At 41.1% G+C, this 18248-nt stretch overlaps 1 protein-coding gene across 2 annotated transcripts; it reads left to right on the top strand.

The window, feature by feature from the left end:
• The first annotated feature begins 3334 nt into the window (after positions 1-3334).
• Positions 3335-14211, top strand: AGR2 (anterior gradient 2, protein disulphide isomerase family member). 2 transcript variants are annotated; one of them, XM_057304288.1, is made up of 8 exons: positions 3335-3374; positions 6089-6234; positions 6482-6545; positions 6662-6714; positions 8062-8135; positions 10202-10265; positions 12594-12677; positions 13895-14211. In XM_057304288.1, the coding sequence occupies exons 2-8, from the start codon at positions 6096-6098 to the stop codon at positions 13942-13944; spliced, it is 528 nt and encodes a 175-aa protein (XP_057160271.1). In that variant the 5' UTR covers positions 3335-3374; positions 6089-6095; the 3' UTR covers positions 13945-14211. The 2 variants fall into 2 exon arrangements, with proteins under 2 accessions (XP_057160271.1, XP_026369691.1); XM_026513906.3 differs by having other exon boundaries at positions 3342-3391.
• Positions 14212-18248: the final 4037 nt, after the last annotated feature.

Raw genomic sequence — 18248 nt, 5'->3', positions numbered from 1 at the left:
TTTCTATCTGGAAATCTTACTTTCCACTATCATTATAAACATTCGAGTGGAAAGCAATCTCTACCTTCTCTATAAAATAACAACAGCTGATGTCTGTATCAATTACTTGTCCCTTATTGCATGATACTCCCACATAGATGGTTAATTTTTAGTGAGTTTCTATCTTCATTTTTCAATCAGATCATAAGTAACCTTAGGACAGGGACAATGTCTTCATCTTTGGTTTTCCCCTGACATGGCTTAACACCCTGAATGATAATTGTCTATGTACATGTCTGGCTACCTCAATAACTAACCATTTCTTTTTCACCTTTATATCTTTAGTGCCTGGCATACTATTTGCTGCACAAATAGGTTCAATAACTACTTGGTGAAGAAACAAAAAAAATGTGTGAATAAATGAAATAATGTAGTCAAGTACCCAGTGCATACTGGATATTCAGTAATTGCTAGTTATTGTTATAAGTCTCCAAATTCTGCTGAAAAATAGAAAGTAATCTACTTTACAATCTGCTAAAATAAAATCCTCTAAAAGTATGATGACATAAATGTATAAAACACAACGGTATAGCATGCACTTAACTAACCTATTATTAGCGTCATTGGTACTATGTGTAGTTTCACTTGCCAAATATTACCTTAAATATTACATTATCAAATCCTACTTGGGGAAATCAAAATGTTTATGTATTGGGGTGCCTGAGTGGCTCAGTCAGTTAAGTGTCTGCCTCTTGATCTCAGCTCAGATCTTGATCTCAGAGTCATGAGATCAAGCCCCAAGTTGGGCTTCCCACTGTGGAGCCCATTTAAAAAAAAAAATTATTTATTAACAACAAATTTTTACAGTATTTGGCAAATCTGACTAATCACATGACATCACTGTTATAAGTAATGATATTTAATAACATATAAGAAAAACTTGTACCATCGACAAAACCCTCGTTGCTTCACACCAAGACAGCTACGTATGCCGAAGATACCACAATCATCATGATGCGTGTAAGATATATTCTAATACTTACTCCCTCTCTGTCATATCTTAGTCACTACAACAAACATCGGGTATTTAATGACACAAGATCAGGCACAGGAGTACAGCTGAATAGTTATGATACCATTATAATTAATTAATTATAACAAACACAAGACATTTTTAATTACCAAGTGTATGAGCTGAGTCGTCCCCTCAAAATTCACACGTTGAAATCATAACGCCCAGCACCTCAGAATATGACCATATTTGGAGATAAAGTCTTTAGAGATGTAATTAAGGTAAAATAAGTCATTAGGATGGGCCCTAATCTAAGACAACTGGTGTCCTTATAAGAGGAAATTAGGACATAGGTATGGAAGGAAGGCCACGTGAATATGTAGGAAGAAGATGGCATCGAGGAGCCAAGGAGAGGCCTCAGAAGAAATCAAATTTGCCAGTATCTTGATCTCAGCCTTCCAATCTCCAGAACTGTGAGAAAATGAATTTCTGTTGTCTAGGCCACCCGCTCTGTGGTTCTTTGTTCCAGCACATCTAGCAAACTCATATACCAGGTAACTGGTATATCATTTCTTAATTCATTAAATCTCATTTAGTACTCAAAACAGTCATATATGGTAACAGTATCCCCGTTTTCTAGAAAAGGAAACCGAAGTTTCAGAGAAGTTAAATGGCATCTCTGCCTGTCTGGTGAGCACGCACCAGGATGCAGGATTCAGACTAAAATCTTGTGACCCCAAACCCTGCCCACTTTCCACTCTGAGCAGGTGATGGACTAGGGAACCTCTGGGCTTTGGTTCCAGCAATATCCTAAAGGAGTTGTGGGGAAATTCGGAGTCATTAACTTTTTAACATCTTTGTTTTTTCATCTGCACAGTTGAGGGGGTTGAGTTGACTATTCTAAGGGCTGCATAGACTAAGGGTTTATATAAAAGCTTTTCCAGTTTTAAAGTTTAGCTCAAATCATTGTCTTCAAACTTTTTTTTTTTAAGATTTATTTATTTGAGAGGGAGAGAGCATGCAGGGCACGTGCAAGCAGGGGAGGGACAGAGGGAGAGGGAGAGGGAGAGGGAGAGGGAGAGGGAGAGGGAGAGAGGGAGAGAGAGAGAGAGAGAGAGAGAATTTCAAGTAGACTCCCTGCTGAGTACAGAGCCCCACGCGGGGCTCATCCCACAATCCTGAGATCATGACCTAAGCAGAAATCAAGAGTCAGAAGCTCAACCAACTGAGCCAACGAGTCTTCAATCAAACTTCTAAAGAAATTACCTCTGTAAACTTATTTAGAAGTGAAAGAAAATTCAGTATTTGGGGAGTCACTATTTTGCCCATGAGAATTTTGGCTTTATCAAAAAATATATATACTTGAAAATGTTCTGTAGTACTATGACCTTAACTCATTTTAAAAAATTATTTTTATAGGGTTTGTATCCCATTAGTTAATTTTATTTTGCTAAAGATTTATCCATTCCGAGCTTTAAGGATTGCATATAGCTTCATGAACAAAACTCAGGACTGAAATTTTTTATAGAAAATCTGAGTTCAGTCTTAAAATCTTTAGTGGATAATTGCATAATCTTGAGTGAAAAAAACTAGTTGCAGATCTTGGTTTCTAGGTCTGAAAAATGAGGTAAATGACTTTCTGCATGCCTAGCAGGAAAGTTTGCCATTAACTAAGAGAGTGCCTGTGAATTTTGCACTTTTTTGTGGGAAGTTGCTGCATATATTTATTCAACTACAGTGTAATTAATAAAAACTCAGTATTAGGTATCTTTTTTCAATAACTTCCTCAGCTTTGAAATACTTCGTGACTGCTTGATTTGTAATTTCTTCATAGCCATTGGGAATGTACATTTTGTTTGCCAGGAAGAGGAAGTGTATGGTGGAAAATAATTTGTACTACAATGGAGGGTAGCAGGTCAAATGACTGGAGGAGTTAGAATTGTGAATCATCTCTTGTGTGTTCTCAACTAAAGGCAATCTGCCCAAGGGGGAGGGAAAAAATCTACAAACCGCACACTCCATCCAATCCTGTAAAGACAAATCAGCCTTCAGGCAAATCAAATGTCTTCATTTAAAGTTTACCTGGATTTGGCACTCTGCCCATGTTTTCCAAATCTCTTAACAATATACTTTCACAAACAGTTAAAAACATGCATACTGAAAAGCAGATCCTTGGCAATGTTATTTTTAAAAACAAGGAACTCTTTAGCCCTGGGAAGATCCTTGCTGGGGAAAAGGAAAGCTGCTTTCTGAGTTGGCAACATGCAAATATGGGATTAGTGGGTGGGATTGAGGTGTGCTCCCTGCATAAATAGAGGCTCGGGCTGAGGCAGCACACTAGAAGGCTTGGACCGCACTGAGGCCGGCTGGCGCACACGGACAGGTGGGTGGGGAAATCAGGTAAGGCTCCTGACCAGGCTGTTCCGCAGGGCACTCGCTCTGATTACTTTGTAAAGTTGTAGGAATCAACAGAGAGACAAGTGCAAGGTATCTCCCAGGGATCTGGAGGGGGAATAATGGAATTTCCATCAAAAGCTTACTGGGGCCTTTCTGTAGCCAGAGCTGGTAGAGGGCTGCATTCCTGAGCTGTTTCAAGGTAATGCTTTCTCCCTCTAGAAACAAGAGGTGTAAGAGTGGGTGAGCTCTAACCGGGTTCAGGCCTAGGATAGGGCCTAACGTCTTCTGTCATCGTGCACTGCTCACCATCTAATGCTCTGCTTCTCACAGGCCCCAGGCCTGGCAAATCTCAGCTCGGACTGCCCGCTAGGAACTGCAATTCACAATATTACTGCACATCAGAAAAAAACAGTTCTCTTTCTCCGTCTGCTGTAAAGAGGTTCTTATTGCATCTTCAGCCTTGAAATTCATGGGAGGGGCTCTAAGTGGAGGGATCTGACCATTCCTGAAGCATTTATGAGCAGGGATACTGACACCTCCTGCAAGTCCATTCCCTGCTAAGGATAAGAAGACAGACATACAGTGACCTGTAAAAAGGGCGGGTTCCTTAGAGTGCGTGTGTGCACGCATCCAAATTCTGTCTCCCATGCTTAGTTTGAGGCGGTTTATGCAGGACCCTTGCAGAGCAGAGTCTACTTCTGAAAACTCGATAGAATGAATCCCAGAAAGTGAACCTGCAGCAGTGTATTTATACAGCGGGAGTGACAATTAGGTTTCAGTGAGTCATCCTGCCATAAAACCCATGCATTATGTCAATAGTTCCAACCGGTAAGCTGCGGAGCTATGACGAGGGGGGTATGGCGGGGGGGGGGGGGGTATGACGGGGGGGGGGTAAGAAGAGGGGGGTATGACGAGTGGGGGGTATGACGAGGGGGCTATGACGAGGGGAGCATGACAAGGGCAGCATGCAGCAAGAACCCTTGATGAGCCACGTAGATAAAATGCTTCACCACCTGAGTCACGATTATTTCTGATATAAAGAGATGTTGTTGCTCTAAATAAAATACAAAAACCAAATGTTTGTTGATAAATTCCAAGCAGTTGTCATATGTTTCTGAATCAACTTTCATATTTTAAAGGTACAATTATTCTCACATCAAAGTTCCTGTTGTTGTTTTTTCCTCTTCTATGTTAAAAAGAAGTCTTTGTACTAAGAAGGCTGGGAATTGTTGACCTATAGTACACATTTTTATCCGAGTAGAAAATGAAGAAAGTGTATCCTTGCTTTTTCTTTGTCTTTTTGAGTAAGACATTTTGTGGCCACGTACTATGATTTGGATAGATGATAACTGGTCAGTTGGAACCAATGCATCATCCAAATTTGGTAACTTCATATGCTTTTTTAAAAAACAGCTAACACCTAGCAAAGATTCCCACTCAAGGTATCAGAACCTGAGAAACTTCCCCCCCTTAAAAATACTGAGCATTGAAAGGCCATCCAGCTTCCTCTGCAGAGTTTACTGAGACCTACTCCGATATTAGTGAGCCTTTGTGAAGCGATTTCATTCTTTGTCAAGCGATTCCAGTCTTTGTCTTTCCTGGAATCCCAGCTCCAATTCTGCACGTGACAGATAATCACAGTGATTTGCTGGTTCAACTCTCTTTACTAGTTAGCGCACTCTCTCACTTACTCATCGAGCTTACCTCACCGTTCACTTTCCTGTCTATAGGCATCTGCTTTGTAGTTGCATAAGTTTCCTGAAGAAATAACTGAAATACTAGAAGGGAAAAAAAATTGACAAACAGACACATGCGGGGTTGGTTTCTCTGTGTTACAAGACCCATAGAATATTTTTGGGCATGAAAAGACATGCCCACAGTCACCTACTGATACAGGCCCATAGAGAAGGTCCAAGAATTGTTTCATAGAACAAACTTGCGTGGACATATTTCAGTCAACTCAGAACTAGTAAATGGAATTTGAGTCTATGTTACACTGGGGAGAGTTATCTGGGCTTAAGCTTTCAGTTAAGTGACGAAGTTGGCAGGTTTGAATTTAAATAAGATTCGTTTCGCTTAGATCTTACTATTTAATGTCCACGTCCCCATTTCAACAGAAGGCTAAAGAAGTGTGTGTGTTTAGTGTAACTGTTTCAGGATGAGAGGATGGGAGCCAGCACGAAAAAATGGCAAGATCCAGAGTACTTGGCTCTGTACCCTTCTCCTGAGCCTTCATCTCCCTGAATTGCGGATTCTTCATCTATGAAATGAGCCATGGGGAGTGCAAATGGAGGGGGTAACCCCTAAGGTGGCTTCCAGGAGTAAAATTTTTGAAATACAAAATTTGAATGTAAATTAAGAGTATATACAGCTTAGCAGTAAGAGTATATACATCTATTTTCTTAAAATACATCTGTATACCTATTTGTATACTGTAGGTGTCTGTGAAGAAGTCGGTCGGTACATTTATATCTGCATGGGTCTGTATCTGTTGATAGATAGGAAAGTCGATAGAGAGTCACACTAGCCTCCTTCGGGGAAACTGCGGAAGGGAGATTTTTCCTACCGGCTGAGGGTGTTCAGTCTCAGCTAATCGTCAATTCCTTCGTATCCCAGGGCCCTGATGCAGACTGAAGGCCGAGAAGGCTGCTAATTCCCTTTTGTTTTACTGACATTTTCCTTGTTTGTTTTCCCCATCAGATTTGCCATGGAGAAGATCTCGGTGTCAGCATTCTTGCTCCTTGTCGCCCTCTCTTACACTCTGGCCAAAGATATCACAGCAAAATCAGGAGCTAAGAAAGACACCAAGGACTCTGGACCCAAACTGCCCCAGACCCTCTCCAGAGGTAGGAGTCAGCTTCTGGTGGGCTTTCGGTGCCACCTCATTGAGCAACTGAGGCTTGTGTGCCAAAAATATTTTTGAACGTGTTTCTTCTAAATTTATTGAAGCTTATCATTGTTTCTACTTTCTGTAGAGGGTTTTGCATTCGATTAGTATCTAGTCTATATTTATGCCAGTCTTTACCATTGCTTTTCAACAGCTTTAGTCGGAAATTGTAATAGCTTTAACTATCCCGGTTCCTTTTGTTCTAGGCTGGGGTGATCAACTCGTCTGGACTCAGACCTACGAAGAAGCTTTGTACAAATCCAAGACAAGGTAAAGACAAGGGGTAGCGCTCCCTCAAAGCTCACAAGAGCACCATCTAGTGGTAGGCAGCTATACGTGAAGTCTTACTCATTAAGAATTACCCAATCTCTCCTTGTCTCCGGCAGCAACAAACCCTTAATGATTATTCATCACTTGGATGAATGCCCGCACAGTCAAGGTAATTTATTCTTCTATCGTTTCCTTTATAGGCTTTTAGCTTTAGGGACAAGGTTCAGGTCGTTCATCTTTTCATCCTTAGCACCTAGTACAGTTAAGTAAAACAGAACACCTTATGTAATAAAACCCTATTACAAAGTAACTTGAAATATTTCCGTACTTTGTGTTCACCAGTGATGTGCATTCTGAAAAAATCAAACTCTAGGCTTCATCCCTGGCTTCTTGCTTTCTCTTATATCTCATATCTACTACCTCCGCAAATACCACTGCTTTACTTTCCAAATAGATCCAGAAGCCAGCCCCAGCTTGATGGGTGTGCAAGTGGTGTGGTCACACAAGGCCCGGTGCCTGGAAGTGTCTTCTGCTGGATTTAAAACTCTGGTTGTTGCTGCCTTAAAATTCGTAGTAATTTTTGAATAAGGGGCTCCATAATATTGTTTTGTCCTGGGCTCCGTATATCCTGTAGGTCCTGCCCGAAGCCAACACTTCTTATTGACTCATTTCTACGGCCCCGATCCAAGCCAAGATCACATCTTGTCTAGTAAACTGTTTACAGCCACCTAACTGATCACCCCACACTTAGCTCTCCATACCGACTCCAGAGCGAGGCTGTTAAACAGAAATCAGACCCTTTCACTCACGTGCTCGTGGCTTCTTATCGCAAGTAAATAAAATCTAAATTCCTGATCATGGCCTACAAGGCTGGACATACCCTGTCCCCTGGCTATCTCTGCTTTCTTCCCGTGTGCCATTGTTTTTTCTTTCCACCATCTAGCCTGGCCTTCATGCTTTTCCTCCGAGACCTAAGCTCATTCCTGCCTTAGGGCTTTTTTGCTCTTGCAGCCTCTGCCTAGCATGACAGACCCCCAAATTCTTCGAATGGATCTTTCTCTCTTTTAACGTCCCTCCTCTGAGAGCTCTACCTTGAACATTCTATAGCTCTTAAATCTCTTGCCCTGCTTTGTTTTTCTTCAAAGTACATATCTCCACCTGAAGTTATTAGATAATGTATTTGTTTGCTTGTTTATGGTCTGTTCCCCACATAAGCATTTGAGCTGTAGGAAGACAGCGCATTACTTTCTTTCTTCTTCTTCTTTTTTTTCATAAAACAGGTTGTACCACATGATAATCACTCAATAAATATGGGTTAAAAAAACGGATGAATGAATGAGGGAATGGCAAGCAGCAAAGGTAGTCAATGGCCTAGACAGTACTTCCCTAATCATTTGCTAAAAAGGCAAAGTTGGATCTTATATTAAAAATACAGCTCCAGCTTAAAATATACTAGAGAGCAATGGTTTCGGCCAGCAATGAGATGGATACTTAATGACTCTTTTGTCTATTCTAGCTTTAAAGAAAGTGTTTGCTGAAAATAAAGAAATCCAGAAATTGGCAGAGCAGTTTGTCCTCCTCAATCTGGTTGTAAGTTCACTTGTCATCATCCCTGACATTTCTCCGTGGCTCATTACTCGAAACGGATGATTCATTTCTCTTATGTATGTTAGTCACACTGCCACTGACTGGGGTCTGTTCCAGAGATCTCATCTCACAGATTACAGAGAAAAAAAGATATTTTACTAATAATCTATCTGGCATGGCTGTACTTTTATTTAGTAATTAGCAATTTTAGGATGTCTGAAAAATAGGCTCTTGTGGTCAGGATTTTCTCTATTGCTGTAAAAATTAGAAGGCTTTTGTCTTTGCAGATCTCTTCCTGTGCCCCTTTCCCTTCAGTCCTGCCTCTCTTCACCCCTCCGTAGTCCTCAGCTCCTCTCTCCCGGGAGTGGCAGTTTACCGGCTGTGTAAAGCGAGTCGGCGCACAAGCTTTAGCCTCACGCAGCCCCACCTTACTTCACCATCAACACCCTTCCTGAGGTCAAGCTTTCTGTCTCCCAAGTTCTTTCTACTCAGATACAAACAGGTTCCACTTTCCTTCCAAAAGGAAACAAGCACACAATCAACAACTCACAAAACTACTCCACCAAACCCTACGTCCTCTCCCTCGCTCCTCCCCCACCTCCCTCTTCCTTCTCTTCTTTTCCCCCCCTTCACAAGCTGACAAAGGTTGGTTCTTCAAAGAGCATTCATATCAGTACTTCGTCCTCGCCTCCCTTCCACAGGCTCCTCTTCCTCTTTCTACCTTTTATTATTAGTGACTTGGTGAATCTCTGCTTGACTTACTTTTCTTCTTACTATTTTATATTCTCTTTTTAATATTTTATATTCTCTGTGGACAACTTTATCCACATCTGCCTTGAATCAATGCCCACACCCTGGTAATTCCCAAATCTTACCCAAACACGCAGCAATTTCCAACTCTGTGTGCAACCGTGGTCCAGCTTCCGCATTATTAGCTGAAACTCAACATGTTCAACACGGAATTTACCAGCTAGGTGCAGGATTTTCTGACAGCTCTTCTTTCCCTATTCCGTGTTTTACTAAAAGTTGCATTCAAGATTGTGTTCTCCTACTCACCTCCAGCAGTGAAGAAACTTTGTGCTTCTAACTTCTAAATACTCTTGCTATCAGTTACTTCCCTATAAAGTGAGGACCATTGTTTAGTGTAAGAATTTCTCTCTTTGCCTAGTTTACTACTGTATTACTAAGTGGCTCCCTGCCTACAAAATAAGTCCCAGCTAACCCCACATGGCCATCAGGGTAATGACTCTACAACCCAAACTGGGATTACGGTACTTCTAAATCCCTCCAGGGGTTCTGATTTATTTATGAACGCATGCAAATCACTGGCACAGGGTGCAAGACCTCTCAAGAGCCGGCCCCAGAAGCAGTTCCCTAGCATCTTCTCTCGCCACTGCCCCATGCGTCCTCTGTACTTCAGTCCTCCCAAAACCCATGGTTCTACCAGAAAGTGCTGTGCATTTCCTCTACCTTTGGGCAATCTCTACCCGCTGCCTGGAGTAAACTTGTTTTCCACGTACCTGACTTCTCTTCATTTTTTGAGGACTCCTCCCTACCCACTTCAGAGAGCTTAGTCGAACTTGCACACAGGGTTAAATGCCCTGCTCTGGTCACCCACCGCACCTGCGCGTCATCCTTCCTAACACCGCACCAACGGGATCCTCAATACTCAATTTCCTTCCTGTGTCTCTCAACTGACGTGCATTCCTTAAAGATGAGTGTCGTAAGATAAGCCTGTTTGTTTCTGCAATTTCTCCAAAAATGACTTTTTTCACTATTTCTTCCTATCTCATCCAAGATGTCTTCCCCAAACAACTCCTTCCATATTCTCCCTTCTTGAACTTTTTTGCTCTTTATCATACTCATTCAGCTATCTCAGGTTCTGCATTACGGTTGACTCTTGTTTATTATTTCAGGTGTGTAACTCTGTATTATAAGCTCTCTGTGGAAGAGATGTGCCTTATGGCATCTCAAGACACCTAGCCCAGGAACAGACCCATTTCTATATTAACGAGTTTGATAATACCTGGAGAAGACAAACTAATAGCTGTCTTTTCTTTTAATCTTAGTATGAAACAACTGACAAACACCTTTCTCCTGATGGCCAATATGTCCCCAGGATCATGTTTGTTGGTGAGTCAAAATGACAACGGGATTAAGCAAACCGATAATTGCCCAAGGGCTGCCGTACCTCTTCCTCTGATGCCCCCTCCCTCATCTGCCACTCCATCATGGCCGAGGCCACTGCCACGCCCTAGTAAGGGCTGTAACATTCCTTTACATTTCTCCACATTTCTTCATTAGAAAACTCAAGCTTCGATCTATTTCCACATTTGTTTCTCATCCGCTAACATGAACTCATGTCCTGTCACAAATACGTCGGAGAAGGAAGCACCTTGTTAGCTGTTTAAATGTAGTGCCCATTTTCCTGAATACATCAGGCAGGTAAATTCTTATTTTTCATCAGGCAACCTTCCAATCTGTATGTTGGATTTTTCTTTCTGACATTTTTTGGTAATTACTTGTGAGCAAGTTAGGAATATGGCCTGGCAGAAAAGAAATCAGAGGAGCCATGCTCCTTTCAGCCACTGGTACTTTTCATAGGCTGTTCCCTCTGCTGGAAAGCTTTTTCTGCTTCCCCCATGTGCCTCCCCGTCACCTAGTCACCACTGTCATTCACTGACTTGGCACAATCGCCACTATGTGCTCTTGTGGCACCATGCTCTTCTCAGTAGTCACTCTTCCCTCAGTTATAATTTTGTCCTTACTGGGTGATTGTTCAGTATCTATTTTCCCCCGTACGACTACAGCTCCTTGTGGCCTGGACAGTGTCTGTTTCTTCTGACCATCATACTTTCAGCGCCTGTGGTAGGCTGGCATAAATATCTGTTAAATGATTGGACACATGAATTGAGATTGGCTTTGAGCCAAGTCATACTGATTTAAGAACAATTCATAAATAAACCCATCACTAGGCAGAGCTCACACTAATCAAGCCGTGCTCTTCTGCGCCCCTCCCAAGTTCACACTAAACACACAGAACAGGGGAGAGGAACGCATGACGGATAAAAGGAGGAAAGCTGAACTCGAGCTAATTTTATAAATTCAGTTATGCTAGGATTTAGAAAATCTAGAGCGTTTATATAGGGACTTTATAGGTCATCTGGTGACACTCTGTGCAGGAGTTCTTTTCATAGAATTTATTTCTGTCTAAGGGCATTTTAACCCACATTCACTTCCTTCCAAAAAAAACCCAACTCAGCTCAGGAGTGTAGACACTGGCTACATATTAGAATCACCTAGAAGATTTAAAAAACCAAGCTGCTCCGGCCACACCTCTAACCAATTAAATCAGAATCTTGCAGGGATGGGAGGCAGGAGGTATTTCCTGAAGCTCTGGAGGTGGCGGCGGTACCGGGAGCAGCCGGCTGCCGGTGCCCTGTGAGCCCACGGTTGGGTGTTTCAAAAGCTTTTCTTATGTTAATTTATTACAAAGAGTTAACCCTGTGTTTGTATCCTCTGCACGTAGCAGAAGCATAATAGGTTTTAAGTCTTTGTTGAACAAATAAATGTCTGCTTTTTGTAATTAACATCGGTGGGGCCCATTCCAACATTCTGAAATGACAGATTGTCCACTTAAGTACCAGGGGCAGACTGCATACAAGCCACTGGTTCTCACGTGCCTCCTTCATTCGATTTTCAGGACAAGTAACTTAGGCCCCTTCAATCCTCCCTGACAAGGAAAGGTTTCTAGGCCTGTGCAGATCCTCGTACCTCCTTTGTCAATACATCTTATTTTTAAAATCCCTTCTTTTCTCATTAGTGTATAGCTTCAAATTCAATATGAAACATGGAAAAATGGATTTAAACCTCTAGGGACATAGGTAAGCATAAGGGAAGACTCCTAAATCTCCATTTTTTAATGCAGCTAGATAACAATAAAGTGAAAAATAGGGGCCCTGCATGCTTATTTGACCTCTGCTGCTCTTAAGGGTTTGCATTCTTTTACTCATTAAAAACAACCTTTGGTTTTGAAAACTAGCATTGGATGTGGGTTTCTAATTATCTAAGTTGCTGTTGGTAACACATTGCGGTTACAGCATGAACATTTCAAAAGTTTAAAATAATTCTTTAGTGGAGAATGCCCGTGTTTTCACCAAAGCACCCAACACCCTCCCTGACAGTATGTCTTCTTCTATTTTCAGGTTGCTATAGATAGGACAGCAGGGTTCATAACCCTTCCCACAAATAGCACTGAGCAGCTGTCGAGGGCTCCAGGCCCTGCTTTGGGGACTGACAGCCACAGGACAGGCCAGGTTGCAGAGTAGATGGACTAGAACTCCAAGAGGCAGATCACACGCTGTGTTCCCTTCCTTGGCCGTGGACAAGGGCGTGGGCTTCCTCATGCAACAGAGCTTACTTGGAAACATCGACTCCATTCCCATTTGTTTTTCTTTGTAGACCCATCCCTGACAGTTAGAGCTGACATCACTGGAAGATACTCGAATCGTCTCTACGCTTATGAACCTTCAGATGCACCTCTACGTAAGTGTCACCCTGTGAACATGTCTATTGCTGTTGCACTAAGAGTAGCGTCCACGATGAGGAGGGAGAAAGCTGGGCTCAGACACACAGAGAGTCAGTTTGACCCTAACTAGCCTTGTGCCCTCAGGCAAAGCATAGTCACGTGGGTCTCATTTATTTAAATCTCAATGAAAGATTCTTTAGGTTGGCTATCTTTTTCTCTTGGAGGATTCTATGACCATATTACCTGCTTTCCAGTGTTTCCTTAGGCACCCTATCGTACAAAGTCCTACCACAGAATCAAGTGCACTGGTAACTGTACTATTACAACAGTAATAGGAACCTGCGTGCCTTAAATACTTTTTCCAAATAATGAAAGTGAAATAATGTAGTCCAGTTTGTTGATGCTGAGTTTAAGCTCAATTTTAAAGATCAGTAGGGAAGGATGTTTCCCAGGAGTTGGCAAGCTACTCATTTTCCCTGGAGTTGCCATGAAATGGAAAGAAAAAAAAAAAAAGTTAAGAAACTCAGGGCAGACAAAGCACCTCAACAGGAGACTGTACCTAGTTGTGACATCTAATTAGTCCTTCTGGGAAGACAATTGGGTTTCGTGCTAAGAACCAGTTCTGCTCAGTATGAGAGCTGTGAGCTCCATGTAGCTCTGTAACGTTACATTAATTAAAATTTAAAATTCAATTCCTCAGGCACACTAACCACACTTTAAGTACTCAATGCACTGACACTGAATATTTTTCATCATCACAGAAATACTATTGAGTGGCGCTGACCTAGAACATTATGCGGGGGAAGGCCTGAGGCTGCATCTGGGCAACAGCTAGGATTATCGTGGTCCACTAGCGAGTGATGCCTCCAGTGGGGGTGGGGAGGACCGGAGAAGCCCATTCCACGTCCTGGCCATTCTCAAGATAATGGCATATTTCTTAATAAGACTTTGGACTCCTTAATGGCATGTATCCTGCACAGGTTATATCACAGTGCTTTGTAGAACAGGCATGTGATCAATATTGGAAGAGAACTGGATTGTAGGAAAAGCCATGTCACATACTTCCGGAAAAAAATGTATAACAAAATTACCAACCATTCACTCTATCATGAAATAGCACCCCATTCAACAATGATAAAGTACCCAAGTTTAGGGGGTTTTATAATTTTTATATTTTTATAATTTTTTATAATTTCTGGTGACATCTCAACTGTGGCAACTTTTTCCCCATTAGTGCTCGACAACATGAAGAAAGCTCTCAAGTTGCTGAAGACTGAATTGTAGAGAAAAAACATCTGCAAGCTTTTCCCTCTGTGCCCAGCCCTGAGACTTGGAACCAGAGAAGATCCTAGAAGACTTTGGAGAACACCGGCACACTGATGGACATGCTGATTAGATTATGGTTATTGTTAGTACAACAGCTATTTTTAAAAAATCTGGTTTTAAGTATACATGTATGAGAACAATATTGCATACCATAGTAAGCCATGCTTTTTTAAAAAAAATAAATAAATCCTTTTGGGGGTGTTCAGACTGTTATTTTTCCTTCAACTTAGTCCTTCAGAGAAAAGCTATTTAGTTCATTCACCCCATAGAATTTCTGGACACACTAAATGTTCAAAGAGGAGACAAAACAGACTTAACTGGAGAAATGAAAGCCAAAGACAGAGTTATCACTTCACTAGATAGTTTCTCACTGGGTGACGAGAAGTAGACATGAGCTTAGTCAACAGAAGTATCAAAACAGAATGTGTGTTAGCATAAAAGAATATGTAGAAAGCCATCCCAAGATCAGGTGCTCTTTTGAAGACAACCCCTCCCCACCCTGGCTGGAAATTCCTATGTACACACTTTACTTCAAGAATTCAACTTTAGTTAGATTTTGCGCAATTGAACCCTCTCAGAAAAATTCTCTGACAGGTAGCTTTCTCCATCAGAGCCCTAATTTTGTGAAAAGGTCATTTGAAGAACATCTGTAGCCATGAACATACCCTAAAGAAATCCTAAGAATTCGCCTTATAATACATTTGGTCTCTCAAGATTTTAGAGCAACTACCCTGGAATAAATTTAGTTGAGTGGTTCCCACCAAAACGTGACAAGCTGGAAGAAGAGCCAAGGGCAATGACATCATGTCTATGGAGCAGAGATCAGAGGTCACTACTCACCTTTGGAGAAGTTGAGAGAGGTAGTGGCATCAAATAGGGGAGCAGCTTTTGCTACTTTCAACTCTTGATTCTGAATGACAAAATTTAGAACTGTGTATTAATTTCTTCATTACATGTTTAATCTCACATTCATTGTCACATGGAATTTCTTTATCACCCAGCCCCCACTGACTTCTTTGGCTCATCAATGGCTGTGGTAGTCTGTACAATGCTTTGAATATTGATATATTGATTATCTATTGCTTGTCTTGACAAATTTTCTTTGGCATTATTATCTTTTCCAGGGCAGAATATACATCTTAAATTTTTTTTCTTTCACAGTACTACCAAAGAGCTATATACTAACTAATAGGTTCTGTGTACATAAGATTAATTTAATGACATACAAATCTTCAGTAAAAATATTGACAGAGGGATTGGACTTTCTTCTTACAAGTAGATACATATGTTTAAAAAGGTTAAATATTATATTTAGAAAGTTCTCTGAGAGTCAAGGAAGGGGAAAAAAAAGAGTTTTCACTTATATAAACAAATATTTTGAATGACAACCTCTAAGACATTCAAGTTTCCTCTATAGTATAGCAAAATAAAAATTTAAAAAATTGGGTTTTTTATTGGGCTGATATAAGACTAAGTCCTTAAAATTTATTGAATGACAAAACATTTCTTTAACAACATTTTTATAATTTTTAAGATGTAATAAATCTCTGGGAAGTCAAATGTCAAGATTGCAAAGACGATGACTCTCCCCTAGAAAAGTGTTACACAAAGCCATGGTATCCTCTCCTTCTGAGAATTTGTCCTAATGCAAATCAGGAAATCATTCAAGAGAAACAAGAGTTCTGTGTAGATGCCAGTGGCAACATTATTTAATTAAATAATTTAAATTTAATTTAAACAGACTTTTAAAAAAATGGCAACCACCAAATCTAGTGGTTACATAGTGTATTAAACAAGGTGCACCATGGTGTCATCTATAAACATAAACACTGTGAAGAGACATAAAGAATCAGTGAAGAAGAATTTAGGTATCTCCAGATAACTGTTACTCTAGGAAGTGTGTGCACACACCAGTTAGAATGAGAAATAAAGATGCAAAGGGAAGAACTTCTACATGAAGCTTATGGAATTACTAGCAAAGCCTGTTCTTTCTTGTCATCTCACAATTTTTCCTTTGTGTTCAAATAAACTGAGATGAAAGCATATCTTGACTATTTGACTACAGAGAACAGGAAGAAAGCCGTAAGTCTAGAGAGCATTATTTCAAACTGAAGAAAAATGTCGGTAACACAGGAGGAGTACAAAATGGTGCAGCCCTGTGAAAAACTGTACGACTTGTCCTCAGAAACTGAAGCATAGAATTACCACAGGATCCAGTAATCCCACTTCCGAGTATGTACCCCAAACACGCGAAAGCAGGAAAAATCTCTCTGTGCATTCATGTTCGTAGCAGCATGATTCGCGGCAGCCGGGAGGTGGAGGCAACCCAAACGTCCATGGGCGGCTGAACGGACCGACAAAATATGGCGCATGCCTACAACGGAGCACTTTTCAGCCCTTGGAAGGAAGGAGAGTCTGCCACCTGCTACAACATGGATGAACCTCGAAAACATGGTGCTAAGTGAGTAAAGTAACCAGTCACATAAGGACGAACACTTTGTTTCCACTTACATGAGGGATCTAGAAGAGTCAGATTCCCTGACACACAGAGGAGAATGGTAATTGTCAGGGGCTAAGGAAGAGCAGAAGGGGGTGGGGGTGGGGGTGGGGGTGGGATAGTTTGCCAGGTGCATCGTCAGCTTGGGAAGATGAAAAAGCTCGTGGGAATGATGGTTGGGCCACAATGTGAAAGTATTTAATGACACTGAATTACGCACTTAAAGATAGTTAAAATGATACATTGTATGCTATGTGTATTTTACCACACTAAAAAAAAAAAAAAAAAAAAAAAGGATGTTTTATCAGTTCTATCGGAGCCCCACAGCGTAGGGGGGGAAAGGGTAAGTAATTTAGAAAAACCTTGGTAACATAAATCATCTGTGAGTCATTTACACGGCTGATCAACGTGCCTGGTTAAACCATCTCCACCTGTTCGAGAACCGCAGTCTTCAGACGATCATCTACGGCTGTTCAGCTCTGCTTTGGGTTTTTGTGTGTTTCAGGCATTCGGTAATCCTAAGTAGCTTCTAAGGTCCTTACATTTAGTAGTCAGTCACTGGTGAGCACAGTAGCTGGGCGAGAGTTAAAAAAAAAAAAAAAAAAAAGGCTCTAAGGCAAGAACAGAACTTCCTTCAGTTACCAAGGAGGCTGAATTCAAAATCCAAGTAAAGTGAGCCTAACTTTTTAAAAAGCCACTTGTCAGGTTGTGGCCTCATAAACTGTAAAAACCAGAAACTGAAAGTAAGCAATGGTGGTTTCGCCCTCCAAGTGATACCACAGCCCACTGTGTGCCGTCTAACCTAACTCAGGCAACTCCCTCCTGCCGTCATTTGAAAATGAATTCCAAAAGCTGATTTTCCAGAGGCAAGTGGATGAAAAGTAGCCTGGCATAGGGTAGAAGAGTCTGATTGTCCCCCTTGCCCACTGTCTCAGGATGTACGTCGATGATTACAATTACCCAGTTGTGATCGTGACAAGAAGACCTCTGTTCTCTTTTCTCTCTTTCTGGGGGTTCAGTGGAGAAATGGGGTAAAGGACATTATTGGCTTGTTTCCTTAAAATTGTTTAGAAAACACTGACCAACGGCACATACCTTAACTGCATTTGGCATAGCCAGGTATAAAAATTAACTGCCAGCCCCAAACATAACGAGTGCTTAGCAGCTTTATACAAATCCCCTCACATTTCCAGAAACCTGAAAAACTCGCTCTTTAGCTTTATTGTCAATTCGAATAAAACAATTGACATGTGAATGATATTTGTACAATTGCGATGCCTAAAAGTATTTTTTCTATGAAATACTATGAAAAAAAATGTGGTTCTAATTTGTTCAGTACCAGCTATACAGTGAAATTGTTTCATATATTTACTTGGTGCATTTTCAAAAGGATGAATAAACTTAAAGAGGGTTAAACAAATATTTAGAAAAACTGGAGGAGGAGGTTCTTGGCTTCAGGAAGCTGGGGACGCAAAGCCCTACTTCTGGATTCTTTTCCCTCTCTGAAAGGTTGTACTTGGCAGCATATTACTGTAGGTTAACATGCAGGACTGGTTTTCAGACCAAACTCGTTGTTCCGATCACAGAGTGTCTGAGATGAATTTATGCCACATGAACTCTGATTTTGGAAATTGTAGCCTAATAGTTTTCCTTTGTATTAGCATTTTATTAACCAAAGTTTCACCCTTCACATCAAGACAGACCGGGCAAATGTCCTAAGAAAGATTCCTTTAAATGGAACATGTAAATAAGGAGTAAGATAAAT

Source organism: Ursus arctos, unplaced genomic scaffold, assembly GCF_023065955.2.
Source record: "Ursus arctos isolate Adak ecotype North America unplaced genomic scaffold, UrsArc2.0 scaffold_3, whole genome shotgun sequence".
In the NCBI taxonomy this organism is placed as follows: Eukaryota; Metazoa; Chordata; class Mammalia; order Carnivora; family Ursidae; genus Ursus; species Ursus arctos.
Note: the sequence above shows the minus strand (reverse complement) of the source record. Positions and strands in the feature narration are given on the sequence as shown.

Bases quoted from the DNA above. Each gene is read 5' to 3' on its own strand.
- AGR2 (XM_057304288.1), top strand. From the start codon at position 6,096: ATGGAGAAGATCTCGGTGTCAGCATTCTTGCTCCTTGTCGCCCTCTCT. The intron at 6,715-8,061 runs GTAATTTATTCT...TGTCTATTCTAG, and splicing joins TGAATGCCCGCACAGTCAAG to CTTTAAAGAAAGTGTTTGCT. The intron at 12,678-13,894 runs GTAAGTGTCACC...TTTCCCCATTAG, and splicing joins ACCTTCAGATGCACCTCTAC to TGCTCGACAACATGAAGAAA.